Source organism: Rhodnius prolixus, unplaced genomic scaffold (assembly GCF_049639745.1).
Source record: "Rhodnius prolixus isolate KJV_2025 unplaced genomic scaffold, Rpr scaffold_11, whole genome shotgun sequence".
Classification (NCBI taxonomy): domain Eukaryota; kingdom Metazoa; phylum Arthropoda; class Insecta; order Hemiptera; family Reduviidae; genus Rhodnius; species Rhodnius prolixus.
Genome location: NW_027411625.1, coordinates 3657363 through 3675353, shown reverse-complemented (window position 1 = coordinate 3675353; position 17991 = coordinate 3657363). Strand labels below are relative to the sequence as shown.

At 33.7% G+C, this 17991-nt stretch overlaps 2 protein-coding genes across 2 annotated transcripts; one reads left to right on the top strand and one right to left on the bottom strand.

The window, feature by feature from the left end:
* Positions 1 to 627: 627 nt before the first annotated feature.
* Positions 628 to 15276, bottom strand: LeuRS (Leucyl-tRNA synthetase). The gene is made up of 21 exons (XM_074138653.1): positions 15262 to 15276; positions 15069 to 15161; positions 13004 to 13312; positions 12707 to 12922; positions 11420 to 11581; positions 10305 to 10549; positions 8997 to 9219; positions 7376 to 7594; positions 7119 to 7259; positions 6702 to 6826; positions 5862 to 6049; positions 5617 to 5755; positions 4330 to 4600; positions 4112 to 4250; positions 3377 to 3485; positions 3059 to 3293; positions 2522 to 2629; positions 2310 to 2450; positions 1561 to 1776; positions 1251 to 1470; positions 628 to 1023 (listed from the first exon to the last, which is right to left on the bottom strand). Exons 3-21 carry the CDS (start codon positions 13208 to 13210, stop codon positions 812 to 814), a joined length of 3516 nt encoding a protein of 1171 aa, XP_073994754.1. The 5' UTR covers positions 13211 to 13312; positions 15069 to 15161; positions 15262 to 15276; the 3' UTR covers positions 628 to 811.
* A 317-nt stretch (positions 15277 to 15593) lies between these two features.
* LOC141459507 (sentrin-specific protease 1-like) lies at positions 15594 to 17571 on the top strand. The gene has a single exon (XM_074138657.1). The coding sequence runs from the start codon at positions 15707 to 15709 to the stop codon at positions 16637 to 16639; it is 933 nt and encodes a 310-aa protein (XP_073994758.1). The 5' UTR covers positions 15594 to 15706; the 3' UTR covers positions 16640 to 17571.
* The last annotated feature ends 420 nt before the right edge of the window (positions 17572 to 17991 follow it).

Below are 17991 nucleotides of genomic sequence, written 5' to 3'. Positions count from 1 at the left end.
ATGTGGTGGTTGGAGACAGGGGCCATTTCATATTCAACTCAGACTAATCGTGTATATATTTAATAATAATTATCAATTAATAATTGATCAATAATTTATGTATTTTCCTAGAAATCTGAAATGTATCAATGTATAGATCTTTAACTTACTCAGAGAAAGAATAAATAGTTTGCAAGAGGCTACATTGTCTAAGAAAATCGTAAGAAAGTATCGACTATGACGTATTCCAAAGAATATTCGTACTTAGTGGTATTGCATATAGGGTGTTGTAACATGATTGTGAAACAAAACAAAAAAAAATCCTCATAAACAAAAAACAAGTTACTTTTTATGAAATGATGAAAACCAAATGAAACATCAGTTGAATCCAAACATTTTTTTTTTCAGGCTGAAGCCAAGGTAAGAATGGCTCAATGTTCAACAACTTTTCGGTGAAATTAAAGCATTTTTTTCATTTATAGGAAGTTGCGGAGTTATTTTTACTTCCTCTTATTTGATTCAACCCATACTTTTTTCTTCATAAGTCTCTTACACACTTAATTGTTCAGCGATGTGAGAAAAGCATACTGTCCGAAAGCCGGCAGTGCACTAGGGGCTAATTTTTTTAAAGATGCTTATAAACCTTAATTAAAAAACACATACATTTTTATTTACAAGAAAAAAATTCTTTATAAAACAAAGTTACAATTAAAACTTTTTAAAGAAAATTTTAAATAAATAAATTAACACAAAATCACTGGATTGAATTTTTTAATTTAAATAATATAGCTAAATGGTTCAAATATAAAAAAAGAGAGAAGTGATCGATCAATCAGGGCTCTACAATGTAGGAAATACTGTCACCAATATTGTATATTTTTCCGTTTTCTTCTACTTGTATTACTTTATTGTCAATGTTTACTCTGAATAGGGAGCTGTTTTCCAGTTTAACTTTCCCAGCCGTTACAGTGTTCAAATTAGGTACCACTCTTGAACCTAACAGAGGATCTTCCCATCTCCAAAATGTAACCGTACTTCTGTTTTCTGTAAATAAAAATATATCTATTATAATTATTACTTATCATTTTAAGGAAAGCATCTGGGTGGTTTATAGAGCTGCCGTGAGTGAGTTTGTATAACGATTTGAAGGTAGAGTTACACCTTTCCCTCTAATAAAGCTGTACCTAAGGTTAAGCCTACTCTCAGGTGAGAATGTTAGAGTGTGCGTGGGGAAATCGTTAAAAAAGGTCTTCAATATTATTAATACTTACGTATATTTAGATGATTTTTTAAATCAGAAACACAGAATCCTTCCTTTATAATTACATCTTTTTTGAAATATGGACAATTTGGCTGTGGATTAATTAATTTTACAATTAGACCTGGAGACGCAGGCTCCAATTTCAAATAAGGAAAATAAGGCGATGTTTCTTGTTTGATATTTTCAGGGGCACTGGCATCATCAGTATACAACAACTTCAATTCTTCTACCTAAACAATGAAAAACAAATCAGATATGTAGTCTTCAAAGAAAAATCCAAATGTTAGGTATCTTTTTTACTGACTTATTCATAAGCTTACATTTAATGTCTGAAGAAGATACGATTTATTTTCATTTAATACTGCCATTTCATCAATATCTGAAGTTAAATTCAATGCTGAAATTCCTACTTCATTAACTTTATCTTTGATATACTGTACAAAAGGCATCGCTCGTTTGGCGTATTTACGCAACTCTTCTAATTGGGCAAGTTCAGCAGCGATTAGTTTATTTTCAGGAAATGAGTTACCAAACACCTAGAAACAAACACCAATTGAAAGCGGAAAAATCTGATGTGAAACAATAATAGGAATTTCTGTTTTACTGTTTTTCACTAGGTCCTAAATATTATATAGGTTCTCTTTTCAGGAACGATGACGTCCCGGATCCTTGTTAAATCATGTTCTCTAAAAAATTAAAACATAACATGACCCCATCATGTCATGGTGCCGCAAAACTGATTGAAACAGAAATTTCTACGTAATACAAGATTTAAAGTTGGGAGCTGATTTAAAACAAAAATTCAGACACAAAAAATAAAGTAAAACCATTTTCTTTCTCAGGGAGCCTCAAAACGAATAATTCCGATGAAAACACAAATTCAAAATCTCTTTTAATATATTTTTTCAAAAAAAGTTCAAATCTCTTCTAATATATTTTTTCATACGAGAAGTAACAGATAACTCAAGGCAACATTCTCGGTAAACACATTCCCACATTGTACACATATTCCTGCAGAATTTGGAACTCTGTAAGATATTAGTAACAAATTTTCAGAAATTCTACTCACCTCATACATTTCTTTGAGTTTATTCAGTATTAAGCCCTGCCAAAGTGGATAACTTTTAGCAATGTAGATAGTCGCTTTAAACGGGCCATTTCCTAATTTCACTTTGGAATCCTTTCCTTTGTTCTGTCTTAGAGCTTTGACCTGCATAATAATATCTATATGACTGTTTGCTTTAAATTTTTATATTAAACGCAGATGTAACAAAAATCTACTTGAATTCTGAATGTATGAGCAGTATCCATCAGATAAGCCGAGGATTTAATAAGGTATGTGTCAACTTCTTCAGCTACTGGCCACTTGGACTCCAGAATAGTTGTTTCCTGCAAAAAATGAAGACAAGATGTGAGACACTCAGTCGACTCTCCCTCATCTCCATTATTATAATTCTAATTTACGGAATCTCTTAAAAGTAGAAGTAGCAGTGAATGCCACATAAGTTTAAAAGGTGGGGGTGAATTTTCAAGTTTTCTGGCTAGGATTTATTACTGACATCGCCAAGGTAAGCTCTGACTCTTTCTATCCCTTGAAATGTAAGGCTATCAATGTTAAAACAGAATTCTCATTCATCAGAACTCGCACGGTACACAATGAAAATTCAGATCAACTACTATAAAATCACTTTAAGTACATACTATACAACAAACATTGGATTACCTTGCCACTGCCAAACTTCTAGCACTTCACTTCGGTGCACGTTCAACCTAATATTAAAATGTTATTTACAATATGCATACACATAATAAACCTACTTCTCCAATTAGTGAAAAGATATGTTCCGCTACGTGTGGACAAATTGGTGACATTAGAAGGGCTTGAATACGTATAAACGCCATTACAAGTTCCTCATGCATTTGTATATTTGACGTCATATCACGGTATTTGTCTCTAGCGCTTTGCATTTCAAAGAATCCAGTACGTAAAGCTTCTTTGAATAACATTTTCTTATAAAATTCATCCGTTTCAATGATTTTCTGATTCATTTCACTAAAAATTCATAAATACTATTTAATTTTTTTTTTTATGATAACGAAGTCAAAATAATTCAAATTATAATACTAGAACATTACTTAATAAAAACTCGGTCATGAAAGGTGTCTTTGGAACCTGTTCTGAGCAGATGTTTAGAGGAGATAATCTCTTTTACCCATTCGATGAAAGTATAAAGCCTCAGCACTCCTGGAATTTTTAAATTATTTAAATAAATAGTTTAGATATTGAGCAAATTATTTGTGGCACACCAGGAACAAGAATCATAAGGAATGAAAGGCTCCTAAATACTGCTTAGACAATTCTACAAAGTTTTAATAACAGATAGGGAGACCTATAAGATGCAAGAGACCAATGTCAGGCGATGCTACTGTTAAATACAGTTCCAAGAGAAAGGGTGAGGGCGTAGGCTAATTAAAATTTGAAATTCTGACAAGAATAGACAAGCTAGCCAGTCTTTTAGGTAGAGCTAGTTGCAATTATCGTCTTGGCTCTGGAAACGCGGGTTGACTACAAGTCATAATTTTCAATCGCTATCACGCTAGGCTACGAGCTATTAGTTTCTAAGAAGTTGATTCGAAATTTGTATAGGGCGACTTGGATATCAGAGCATTCACTTCTTTGAAGAAGAAAAACCTACAGCTTAAAGCTTTACACTCAGGAGCCTCTCTCAAGACTTCTAATCTAGTTAACAGGCAAGACTGAATCTGAATCTCCACACGTGTATCTCAAAATATACCCACATGTCGGCGAGAAGAAACATCCCCAAAGGAATCTAATCTATCTAACATTGCAGTACATTAATACACTACAACCTGCATCAGCAACAGCTTCAACAAAATTAGCATCTTCAATAGAATCACCGGCATCTGCTAATGCCAATCGAGTGCCATCTGCGCTGTATTTGTTCACGGCTTCTTCTAAAGTTAGAAAATTTCCCTCAGATTTTGACATCTGAAATATGACACCATCGTTTCAAAAAAAGAAAAACAATTCTCACACCTCAAAAGTGTTTTTTGAAAAATCAAAGTACTTTTTCTGAGTTTAATAGCAGATGTCCATTAGCTCGGATACCCTGTGGCCACATTTTAATATCTTCTGACCATATTGCCGTATGAACATAGATAAAATATGTAAGATGATTTTGAATAAGATCTTTGCCTGAACATCTCAAATCCACAGGATACCAAAACAGAAATTCATTTTTCATCTCATCCAACAGCGTTTTATTTAGATTTGTATTTTCAGGAAATGGTCCAAGATTGAAGATATAATCCCAAACTTCTAAAGTCATATCTTCTGGTCTAGGGGATAAAAAAAAAAAAAAAAATTAACTCAAGTCGGTGCGAAAAATCAAACTTCTTGCTCCATTACAATATGATTGTTAAATTGTCTCACAATTGTAGTAATGTGTTTACCAAAATGGTGGAAATTGAATAATAGTTTCTAAGTAATATATGTGTAGGCCTAATTGTCAAGTGCCTTCCGTCGCCCCTTGAATTGTACGGCAATCAAACTTCTCGTTCCAAATTTTCCAATACTTCCCAAAATGTTTAAAATGAAAGTGACAGACTTCTATTTGAACAGTTGCTACATGAATTTTAGAGAAAAGTCATTTTCACCTTTACCACTCCCCAAAAAATCCAAAAAAACACTAAAAACATACTCTGTATGGTTCAGTCGTTTGCATTGGTGAGAAGAAGGAACAACAACCGCTTTTCCTGGATGCTTTAAATCGTCTTCAACAGTGTTTTCTCTGAATCAGTGTTGGGTTTTGTCTCTAAGATGTTCTTTTTTTTCCCTCTTTACGGCCCTGGCCTTTCCATCCTTTACCCCACTTGGGTCTAACCTTGACGAGGTGGTGGGGCTGCGAACTAAGGACACTAGAGACTAACCTTTTCTAAAATTCCCTATTCCCTGCAGCTGGGTGTAGACGCCTATGCGCGCATACACTATAAGATTTTTAATTGCTTCATAAAACTTAGTATTTTGAAAATGCTTTAAATGTACCAAAATATTTTACAACCCTATTCTCAAATAACCTTAAGAAAAGGCGCCTATTGTCACTAATTAAGTGTTTAAAGAAAAACTTTACAAATATATACGAAATTTAAAAAAAAATTAACGGAGCTAATTGTCAAAAATACTTAAAAACTCGACACAATAAATAGTACTTCTAGTTGGCTAATAATTCTTGTGGCACCTAACTAAATATAAACTTAGATTTTTCGTAAACCGTGTGTTCCAAAAAGCTCACAATCGCAAATCTTAACGATTGAAATACATAACAAACAGTAAAAGAAAATAAAATATAACTCACTTAATATTGTCCTGATTTCCGTTTTCACCTCTGAAGGTACCACCTTGTAAATAATGTGCGATCGTATAATAAGCCATGTAAATAGTGGAATCGGAGAGCGACTCAATAAGCCATGTGTCATCCCAAGGAAGTTTGGTTCCTTAAATATAACTTGACTATTATTACAATGGACATGCTTACACCACACTGCTATGCAATATACGACGTACAGACTACTAAGAAAAAAAATTAATGAAATAACTCACCCAATCCATATGTTCGGGCGCAAGCATGTTCATGTAACCAATCAAGAGTAGCTTTAAAGTTTCGCCTTACTTCTTCGTGATACGTTTCAATATAATCCAGCGATTTTTCAGCTAAGGACTTCCATTTTGGTTCTCCATAATCAAGAAACCATTGGTCACATAAAGCCACAACACATTCATCTCCCGATCTATAATAAAAATTACAAATAGTCAAACTCTCGCTACTCATACTACTTTGGGTAATGACATTGTGGTGACGCATTTCCTCGGTTTATAAGTATGGATAAGATTCATAAGTAGTTCTATCTACCTGCCAATGTAATACACGATTCAAATACCAAAAAAAGGTATTCCACTTCACATTAGCTAAAATATTGTGTTTGATTATTCTACCCTGGTGAGTTTGGAGTAGTCTCATTTATAAGTAGGGTCAATTAAATACAAAAGATTTTTACACATATCACGACTCTGTACAAAATGTGAAAAAAAGTGTATGCTATGAATGAGTAAATAATTCAGGAAGCGGAATTCAAATTCAGTAATGTGTCCAAAGAAATTATTTTAGAATGTCTGGAATTATTCAGACTAATTGACTATTTTGTTTTCCTTTATAAAAAAGAAGGCCGGATTTAGATTGGGAATCATATAAGACAAATAGCGCCTTTAGTTCTTAAAATTCCCCCTCCAACAAGTCACCGTCGCCATTAGAAGCATTGGCTGCTGTAAGATGTTCCCTAGAAGTCTCTGGAAAGGTCACTTAATACTTCACGTTGATTCATCCACAACGGATAATTGAATTAAACGTTAATTTTAATGAAATTAACAGGAGCGATAATTTACCTTGAAATGATTTGTTTTTCCGGTTCGTAATAAACTACTGCGAGAGACATTTCCATTAATAGATTCTTCACTAATTTCTTAACTTCCTGCACTTTCTTGCCAGTATAATCTCCAACAAGCATTACCTTCAAATAAAATCAACAACTAGTTTCTCTTTTATACTTGCAAAAAAATTTTGTCATTGAAAAATAAATGCAACTATCAATGTTTATATCGAATTATCAATACTAAAACATCCAAATTAACTACAGTTTCCTTGCTATAATGATGGCAATCTTAGTTGCCCGATTTCCTCCCAAACTAGAATTTCAAGAACACTTAGCCATTTCCAGAAAAAATTGATATCGCAATGGTTTCTCTAACAATGGCAAAAGAAATAAAAAATAATTCTAGGCGAAATAATGAATTTTTGCTTACCCCATCATAAAATCCCTTTAGATACACTAAGTCTTTAGCTTGCTGTAACTTCTCCTTATCGTTTACACTTTTTACACCAAATCGCCTGTAGGCAGTAACCGCACTTAAATTTCCAAGTCCTGGTACAGATATTATAGGAATCTACAATTTCGAAATTAATTAAAATAAAATTTGTCACATTCTAAGTCAGTGTTTATTATTTTTTTAATTTTAATTTCTACCGTTTACTGTGTTTTAAATCAACCTAATAAACATACCGGATCATAAGGCATGATCATATAATCTTCAATGTGATACTTTGTTCTAAACGCTACACTTTTCTTTAACTCCAAGAGCGCTGCAAAATCGTCAGGTGAGTCTGAAGGTACACTTGTTACGATTCCAGTACCTTTATCTGCCTTAATCGTTAACATGGGGAGGCTATAAATCATTCTATATTCGCTTATTGGAGCATCGATTGGCTTTCCAATGATCTCCTTAAAACAAATAAATGCATATATGAAGAGTACATGAAATTAAAATAAAAATTTCTTAGCTTTATCTATCTAGCGCTGCCATAAATTCTGTTACAGTCAGAATAGGAAGTATAACTCACAAGAAAAATGTAAAAATTTATTTGGCAACCTACGTATAGTAACATTTTCAAAGTCAATTAAAATAAAAAATTTTCAATTCTAGCCTTATTGCAACTTCAAGCCTAAATGTTTGGGAGAGGAAATCTCACAGAAATACACAAATAAGGTGTAGAGACTAGGTATAAAATTGGATGCGTCGGAGAATTTTACTGGCTTTTTGTGTGATTCCCGAGGTCCTGAGGATGGCCGAGAGGAATTTACAGAAAAGTGGTGACGGCACAAAACCATTCACTCCAAATGAGTAAACTGAAGGTTGACCATTTCATTGAATTGATTGTAGTCTTCGGGAATTGATCGTGTAAGAAGAGCGGACTGTTTGTTCTCATCGAAGTTAAAGCACATGTCTTAAACTGCCTTAATGCCTTCACTCATATTTTAAACATTTGCACTCCTTCCTTTCCTTGAAGTTAGCAGCCATAATAGTCATAACTGGACTCCATGGGAATAACGGGCATAGCCTTAGGTAGCCTTCATTATTGCATGTCCTTAAGTTTTGCTTGATTTCTAGAATTTCCTGCATCATATGTCATATGTTACCAAATTAGTATTCGCTAACCGAAGCCTTAACTTCAGAACTAATGGTGCAAGCTAGTATTTTTTCATTCCTGCTTCTCTACTTATAATATAGAGAGGAAGTTCCACCTCTCTCCCAAACAGGGCAAGAAAATGGATTATAGTAGGTTAGAATACACATGTGCTATGCCAGCAACATGAAATGTAACTTTTTGTCCATTTTGTAAGAGTCACATCTCTGAAACGCTTTACTCTAAACTGCTTTACTTTAGGGCAGATTTAAGAGCCCAGCTCTGTGATTTACTAATACGATAAGCTCTCATTCGCCAGGTGGTGTAGCCATTTCGCCGTTTTCTTCATTCCCAAAATGGCTTTCTATCTTATGAGTGGTGATTAAACTGTTCACTCATAACCAAAACATTCAATGAAAGAGAGCATCTCGTTGTAGTTGTACTCGTACTACAACAAACAGATGGCTACGCCCAGACAATAAAGAATTTCAAAAATCTGAGAAGCTGGTGAAAAGCAATACGATAACCATTCATTGTAATCCATGATGATGCAAAAAAAATAAATAAATAAAAGAATTCTTGCTATCTTTTAAAGTTTCAAACGCAAATGCAAAGTAAAGCTATCTAGATAAGAAAATATTAAACTAAACCAGAGTAATCCTTGTTTGACCATTTGCCAGACTATGACAGCACAAGATGTATTATATAACCGAAATTACCTCGCCCATCAGTTCAATATAACGTCCAATTTTTCCATTCTCCATTGTCAGTCCTTGGAAAGCCATATTACGGGCAGCTCTCTTAGTACAAATACACATACCGAATTTGGACTCAAAACAAATATAGCTCAAATTTGGCTGTATCCAACAGTTCGTTTGCCCGTACATAGTTTCTGGTCGGAGAGTGGCCGCCGCAAGATATATTGGTTTGCCTTTAAGTTCACTAAAAAAAAATTTGGTGCAAAAACTCACAGGTCATTAAATTAGATAATCCAATATTCAAGATTTATAATCCAAATTTTTGAAACACATTTATTTTTTCATAAATACTGAACAGTGTGTAATACCTTAAATCTAATGTCTAGCCCCTCGTTTTCTCACGAATTACAATAAATTAAATTTCCTTGAACACTAATTAAAAGTTAAACTGTAAGTATATGTTAAGTAATGTATAAATATTACCACAATAGATCCTTGGGGTGTCGCGGTGGCGTAGGCTGAATAGCCAATTCCCCCGGTAGAATGTATAAATATACAATGTTCGCATAAAATAATATAAGCCATTACTGGAAAAATTTTAAACAAGCAAAAATCTATTCTATCCAGTATTATTATTATTATTCTAGACGGGTGCTCTAAGGCATAGGACCTAAGTGTGGGCCCTTATCCTGCAGTCAAAAAATTCTTCAAGTTGAGGAATTTTCTTTGATTTCGGAATTTTAACAACTCATTTATTCCACCTTGACTCGTTCTTGTCATCCGAGACCGGTATGCAAAAACATTTTTTTAACTAGAATACAATTAGTAAACACCATGTTTTTTTATAATCACCAGAAAATCGTGCAGTAAATATATTTAATCCAAATATTTTTCTGGAATGAAGAGACAGTAAGGATGACTCAGTGACGAAATATATGTAGATTTGTCCCGGAAAAATATCCATACAAAATAACTTACTCTTTCTAAAAATATCTTCCAGAGAATAAAATATTTTTCGCAGAAAGAAGAAATGGTTGCGGAGTACTGGCGGCCAGACAAAATTTCAAAAAAATCAAGGGCTCATTCAGTAAAGTAAGGTTGTAAAGGTCTGCCCTAAAATGTTCAGACAATACTCGGAAAACAACCAGTCCGTGAGAAGCTCCCAAAATTATAGAATTTGAAGAATATAAAAATGTTAACGATATTTTCTTAAAATAGAGAAAAAACTAAAAAAAATTATTCTGTTGATTGTTTTAAAATTGAACTATAAACAGACGAACAGGCAAACAAAAGACATAATAAAAAGTGGGTGACATTCATTTAAATTACCTGAGTTTTGACGGATACGGTTCGATAAGTTTCAGCAAGATTATGGTATATTCTTGAGGTCCTACGCCTTCTCCAGAGGCCCGGTCATGATCCATACAAGGTTGGCCGTCTCTTTCACAGAATATTGTATATCTCGTACCATATTTAACTTTTTGTTTATCACGTAATCTTATAAACTGCCACTGTACAAAGCTACTAAAATAAGGATTCACATCTGTTGTTATAAACGTTCTTCTCCAATCCACCTGAAAGCCAACGTAAAACAAAAAGCAAGTGTGAATTCTCATACGATTTTTTTTGTTCTATTTTCTCAGTCGAGTTCCCCCCGCTTCTACACCCTCCTCTGCCTTGGAGCCATCCGTGTACCACATTGAGTTCCCCCCACAACTTGGGGTCCATACTTCCAAGCCTCCCGGTCCTAAATACTGACTTTAAAAGGCTTGACGAAACTACGAGTATTTGGGAGCCATAACATCTGACGGCTGACCCAAAATAGAGTCCAGCTCTAGCTTCTCATATAGCTCCTGATACTACATGCCTAATACTGATAGGAGCTTGTCCCCTCATAAGCCTAGAGACAACGGCCCTCGCAACGCCTTGTTCATATAGGTGCAATGGGGCAAATTTAGTAAAACCTCCAAGGCCGCAGAATGGGATGTCCTCATAGCACTCGTATTACTCAGGCAGGCTAGCCTTTGAATGCCACTGAGGGTCCGGACTCCACCTACCTGCAAGGTTTTCGCCTACTAAGCCACTGCCCCTGAGACACCATGGGTTTAATTACACTTGTACAGATCCAGAGTGATTCAAACAACCGAATTATTGTGTAAAAAAGTGATCAATTTTTCTGTAAAGTGAAAATGTGCTTAAAATTTATCACCTACAATTATTTTTTAGATTTTAATTATTTTTTTATGACAGGTTTCGCTACGAGCATCTAATTTCAAAAGATCACTTGTTTTTTATTAAAGGGCCACGATTAATAATAAAAACGAAGGAAGGTAGGCTTAAGTACCAGAAAAAAAGAAGATGAGCTTAAACTGTATTTGTTTGGTTGTTTTGGTATTTTTTTTAATTTTCGCAGGAAAACTTAATCATGCTTGCTGATAACTTACATGAACACCAAATGACTTTAAATCTTTGACAGCCAATGGTGGGAAATAATCTAACCAATAATCTGAATCGCAAAAATTTTTAATTTCTTCATCAGCCAGACCAAGGCTGCGCATAATTTGCCATTGATATTTAGCGCCCACAGATTTGGAAGCAGCTTTGCTCTAAAACACATAAATCAATACAGGTTTTAGACAATAATAATTGTTCATTTACATATAAATTATTGCTTGTATTATATTTCGAATAAGTACATCCCAGATTTACAAAAAATGATTGCGTGAGTGGTGGTCTCGTCCAAACATGTCCAAGTATTCTCTAATTATAGCTAATGCTCGCAAAAGCGAATATAAACGAGTCCTTGAGTCCTCAGCTCCGCCATCTGACTATTTCATCTCGGATTCTAATTCTATTACATACACTGTACAAAAGATTATGTAATATTTAATTCGGCTCCTACGAATTGCCCAAACTAAAAAAGCTTACATCATCTACTTATTCTTCAGTTCAACATTGTTTCTTCATTTTGTACCTGAATAGAGGTTTCAAAACGTTACCCTCACTACGAATGAAAAAAGACGCGACCAAAATGGAAATTACCCAGCATACATAACAATGTAAATCAGAGTTTTTTTTATAAATACTGAATGTACTGGTCTGTAGAACCGTTACCTTTGAAATCAAAAGTAACACTTGTTAGAAAACAAAATAAACTTGAACCGAGAACTTCGGAACAATTTTGTGGCCCCAGAACACATTTTCTCTTTTGAACCTTTGCAACTTCGAATAACCAAGCAGAAAGTGTAGACTCACATGAACTTGTTGATTACTCAACTTTAAAAAAAAACAGAGGACTGGCTTCAGTAGGTTTCATGTTTGGACAGAATTATCTCAACTTATTTGGCTTAATGAGATCGCTAATCATGAAGATCGGGCAGTCACAGAAGAGTTTTCCAAGCCCTGCAGCATTGAAAACACCAAATGGAACGAAACAAAAGGGGGATGAAGTACGGTGCATTTTATAGCGATTTTCCGAGTAACAAAAATGAACTCAGTAAATTGAATATCGTACAGGTAAACCTCGACCACGACCACCTACCCCATAAAATAATACGCTGTGATCTCAGGTGCTGGACATTTTTATACTTATTAACATCCAATGGCCTGTTCTTTCAGATAGACAGTCATATTATGAAAGAAACCAACCTGTGAGTTTCACTTTTGCCTGCATATCTCCCGCGACCCATGCCGGAAAGGTATTAATTTAACATGCTATAACAATTCAATACCTTTTTCCCTTTGGATTTATCTTTGGTGATTTCATCTTCTTCTGTCTGAGTAACTGTCTGGGTTGGGATGTCAGCAGGAAATTGTGGTGGAAATCCATATTCTTTTAGTTCTCTCTTTAGTTTATCAGAGCATGCTTTGATTGGCATTCCAGTGCAGTGAAATCCAAAAGGAAACAAACATTTCTTTCCTTTAAGTCTATTATACCTTATAGCAAACTAAAAACAAGAAAGTGCTCTGTAATAATCTTATAAAATTATAACAAATTTCATAACAAACAAATACTCTAGAGGACATACCTCACATTTTGATAACGAAAATGAATGACCAAGATGAAGTCTACCATTCATATAAGGAAACGGAAACGTCACAAAGAATTTATTTTCAGTTGGTTCTTTAAATTTTGGAGCATCCAGTTCAAATACTTTATTTTCTTCCCAATTGTGTTGGATATCTTTCTCCAGTTGTTGTAAATACTGAACTTTAAATCGTGCTTTCTTCTCCATACTTCACAATGACAGAAACAAGTACGACAGTTCTTGAAATTTGAAGCATACGGTAAAATAACCTACTCCTTGCTCGTAACACGTTCGCTTGCCGACTAGCAACTATCGATTAAATATTTTTCATACACTTTATGCACCAATGAACATTATTAATAAAGGAATTAATAATAATAATAATAAAGAAGTATTTCTTAATAAATTAATAATTTATTATCTTTTTTATTTCTGTAGATAAAAGAAAAATCAGCGCCCCTTCTTAAAAAAGTTTTGTTGCGATACATTTTCACACATTACAAAAATATTTGAAGAGTTAATTGGTTTGTTACAAAATTTAATTCTAAATTCTAGATTAAATTTATTTAGCCACGATCTAATAACTTGTATCTTTTTTTTCTTTTGTTTATTTAATCTATTTTTTTTATTATTTTCTTTAAAAAAAAGAAGAAAGAGTGAAAAGCAGAAACTTTTAATGATATATGTATAAGTTAGAGGACACGAAAATATCATGAATTAGCAAATACAGAGTTTGGATTTGAAAGTTAGTAATTTTCAAGAACAATTAAATTTGTTTGTTCATTAAGTTGAAAGTAAGGCTGAAAATAAAGATATGGATTTTTTTTAATAAAAAATAATGATGCGGATGGGGCAGTAATTTTTTTTTTTTAAATGATTCAAGGCGCGTCAATATCTGAGGTTATTGACGCCTAGAGCTTTTTTAGTGCACTGAGGCCTCCGGACAGTGTTCTCTTGTTACAGACAGCACTGTCCATCACCGGATAGGAGCTGTAAGAAGATCCTAGGAAGAGAAAATCTAAGGGTCAGCAACTGGATTCGAACCCAGGACCTCCGCGTGGGAGTCCAATACGCTAACCTCATAGCTAATCCCTCCATCATGCTAACCGCATATTTTGCAATATCAGGATAGCTGATAGAAATATGTTGAGGAAAAAGGCAGTGCGGTAAAAATTACGTAGCTGATCAAAACAGTGGTTTACAAGGAAATTTACAGTTGAAAAAAAATTGTATTGATAATATAAAAAATTCGAGTACGGTAATGAACGTACAACTAAAGAGGATACAAGCAGGAGTCTGAGAAGCGGCAAAGAAATAATTGTTCATATTATTCTCAAATATAGAGATACATAGATGGTGTCTACGATTGTGCAAAATTTTATGCAGTTCGAGACTGTAGTAAGCCCAATATTAGGATCCAAAGTTTTGGAACTTGTGAAAGAACTAACATGAGAAAACTTCAACTAGACATATCTCCTATTCTATAGCACTGAATAGTTCATATACTTAACTACAGAAATAGACAAGATGTAGATCTTGTAGAATTGGGCTAAATTTCATGCTGTTCAAGACTGTATCTGAAACTCAATTTTAGGATTCACACACGTGCGACCGCTCATACGTACGCCCAGATGTGCATGCGCACGATCAACAGTAAGACGACGTAAAACCTCATAAATACGCTTACACGCTTATGCGTACGTTCTTCCTATACCGCTTGCACACAACTTTCGCGGTATTAAACCCGTTGTAACGTTTAGAAAATCAGTTTCGTTATTATATCTTCCCTTAAAAAAAACAAAAAACAATGAAATAAAAGGCTTAATCATGTTTTGCGTGTTTAATTCAAGGAGTATTAACAATTAAACGAGTCAAAACAATGGTCTAACACCGCAGTGGTGATAAACGAGTAAAAAATGAAATTTAGATAAGCCGTTACCAAATAACCAAGATTTACTTTTTTTACCAAAGTTTCATTTCATTTTCTTAGATTTTTCATTAATTTACAAAAGTCTAGAAACGTCACTGCATTGTAAATTAAATGTAAATAGTAAGTAATTTTTACCTAGTAATTGAAGAGTGATGGTGTGTTGCAGGGGTTATTCCGCAAAAATCTTATAGGAACAAACAAATTATAACCCCACCAACATATACATACCTATTAAACATATTTAATACATTTTAAAGATATTTTATCCGAATAGACTAGAAACGTCACAGCATTGTAAGTTACAATTAAATAAAGAATGTTTACATACCTCATGGAAATGTGATGGTGCTGAACTGAAAAAAATCTTATGATGACCAAAAGATGGCAATCACACTATTCATCCGTATTAAACCTATTCAATATAATTAATAGATATTTTATTTCATGTATAATATTCAACTAATTTACAATAAATGCCGTAGCGTGTTACCACAAAAAATAAATAAATAAATACAAATAATGTAAAATAATAAATTTATGCAGTATCATCTCTAAATTAATTACTAATTTATTCCTGAACCTGCAAATAAAAACCATCAATATGTAAAAATTCTGTTTAAAAAAAAATGTGAATACCAGAAATGATGGTGGCAGTGGGTAAAATAAGCGGTGGCCAGGGTTAAATTCTGCAGAACATTGAAAAAGTGTGGTTATAAACTTATAAGGACTTTATACAAAAAAAAAAAAATCGCTTTTTTTTCCTACGTTTAAACATGTCAGAGATAGCGAATTTTTTTTATAACATTTTGGTAAACTTATGGAGTAGTATAACTTGGCCTTTGAAAAAGTTACAATATTCACAAAAGTGGCAAGAAAACAGGCATGGTGGCATAGCTAGAAGAATTAAAAGAACAAAAAGCAAAAAAAAACATGTACGATGTGTGAATCAAAATAGGCCAGCTAGAAAACGGAAGGCCGTGAGTGAAATTAACTTGCCAAAGAATATGAAAGTAAGGAAGACTAGGAGCGCACCAGAATTAAGGAGTATTGATGATGATCAACCATCAAGTCAGTCTCTAACCGAACTGGCTGGTGAAATAATTATTAATCTATACGGTTTCAATATAAGGCAGTTTGACCTAGACACCCTACAAGGACATAACCTTCTAAATGACGAAATAATAGATTTTTATCTTAAAATGATTTCTGAGCGCTCAAAAACTGAGGATCACCTACCAAAAGTCTTCTCATTCAGTTGTTTTTTCTACCAGATTCTGATTCGCTATGGCTATGAGGCAGTAAAAAGTTGGACAGAGTACACCAACATTTTCTTCTTTGACCTGTTGATGATACCAATACACATGCCGAACCATTGGTGTTTAGTCATCGTAGATTTCAATAAGAAATTAATTTCTTATTATGATAGTTTAGGCGGTACTAATTTCTTTTGCTTGCACAGGATACAACAATATTTAGTAGAAGAATACAACACTAAACACAAGCTGGAAATGTCAATGGAAGGCTGGATAAAATGTAGTGTTAAGGACATCCCAAAACAATACAACAGGGTAGATTGCGGGGTATTCTGTTGCACATATGCGGACTATCTGGCGAGAAATGCGGCATTCACCTTCAGCCAAAAAGATATCCCAGACATTCGTCAACGTATGATTAGGGAAATAACAATGGGTAAATTATTGAATTAGTTGGAACTTTTTTTATTTTTGTTGCATTGTCCATGAGAATGGTGGATTTGTAAAAATGGAGATTACACAAAAGATAATAGTGACTTTTTTAAGGATCAGTAGTTCATGGAATGTAGGCTTTTGTGACTCCATACAATTTTTGAAATATGAGAGGAACTTGGGCATGGAGAGGAATCTAATTTTCAAATTAGAATTTGAATTAAATATGTTTACTTTTTGCTAATTGCATTTTTCAGTAAAAAATAATTTTTTTATACAATTGAGAGAAATGTTATATCATAAATTTTTATTTTTCTTGTTCACCAGTTTATTGCCTCAGTTAATATACAAAATACCAGTTTTATATATATATATAATACAAAACCAAGTGAAACATCTGTTGAATCCAAACATTCAACATGCCGCAAAGAGGTTGAAGGATGAAGCTTTGGAATGATGGTGAACAAATTTTCATTTGTTTAAAAAATCCTTCCAAGGAAATTCCTGTAAACATATTTCAGGCAAATTAGATATTCTTTGGAGAAGGGGAAGTTGCGAAGTAATTTTTAGTTCCTGGTATTTGATTCATCCACTGACCGGCCCGCCAACATTTCAGAAAATTTACTAGATAGGTTTAAAACAGGTTGCAAGGCCCTGTACTAGTGCAGTAGCAGAGATCCTAAATAAATTCAGTTGGTTTCTCTTAGTTTTTTCGTTCTAAAGATTCTTAAAGTTAATTTTTCAGCGATGTGAGAAGAGCACTGTCGAAAGCCGGCAGTGCACAAGGCGCCATTTTTTTTAAAGATGCTTATAAACATTAATTAAAAAACACATATTTATTTACAAGAAAATAATTCTGTATAAAACAAAGTTACAATAAAAACTTTTTTAAAAGAAAATTTTAAATAAATTAATTAATACAAAATCACTGGATTGAATTTTTTAATTTAAATAATATAGCTAAATGGTTCAAATATAAAAAAAGAGAGAAGTGATCGATCAATCAGGGCTCTACAATGTAGGAAATACTGTCACCAATATTGGATATTTTTTATTTTTCTTGTACTTGTATTACTTTATTGTCAATGTTTACTCTGAATAGGGAGCTGTTTTCCAGTTTAACTTTCCCAGCCGTTACAGTGTTCAAATTAGGTACCACTCTTGAACCTAACAGAGGATCTTCCCATCTCCAAAATGTAATCGTACTTCTGTTTTCTGTAAATAAAAAAGTATATCTATTTTAAGTGGTCCATTATAGTGATTACGGTAGAATCTTACAGAATTTTGTTCGGTCGTTTCGAAGCATTTGCCCAGCCTTGCAATAATAATAAGGCACCATTACTTTTGTATGCCCATATCTTTTGGCAAGCGCC

What these genes read in the sequence shown, in the direction of transcription:
- LeuRS (XM_074138653.1), bottom strand. Translation starts at nt 13,210, where the DNA reads ATGGAGAAGAAAGCACGATTTAAAGTTCAGTATTTACAACAACTGGAG. An exon ending in GGAAATCAGGACAATATTAA is followed by an intron (nt 4,601 to 5,616) that starts GTGAGTTATATT and finishes TTTATCCCCTAG; the next exon opens with ACCAGAAGATATGACTTTAG. An exon ending in TGCTATTAAACTCAGAAAAA is followed by an intron (nt 4,251 to 4,329) that starts GTACTTTGATTT and finishes GTCATATTTCAG; the next exon opens with ATGTCAAAATCTGAGGGAAA.
- LOC141459507 (XM_074138657.1), top strand. Translation starts at nt 15,707, where the DNA reads ATGTCAGAGATAGCGAATTTTTTTTATAACATTTTGGTAAACTTATGG.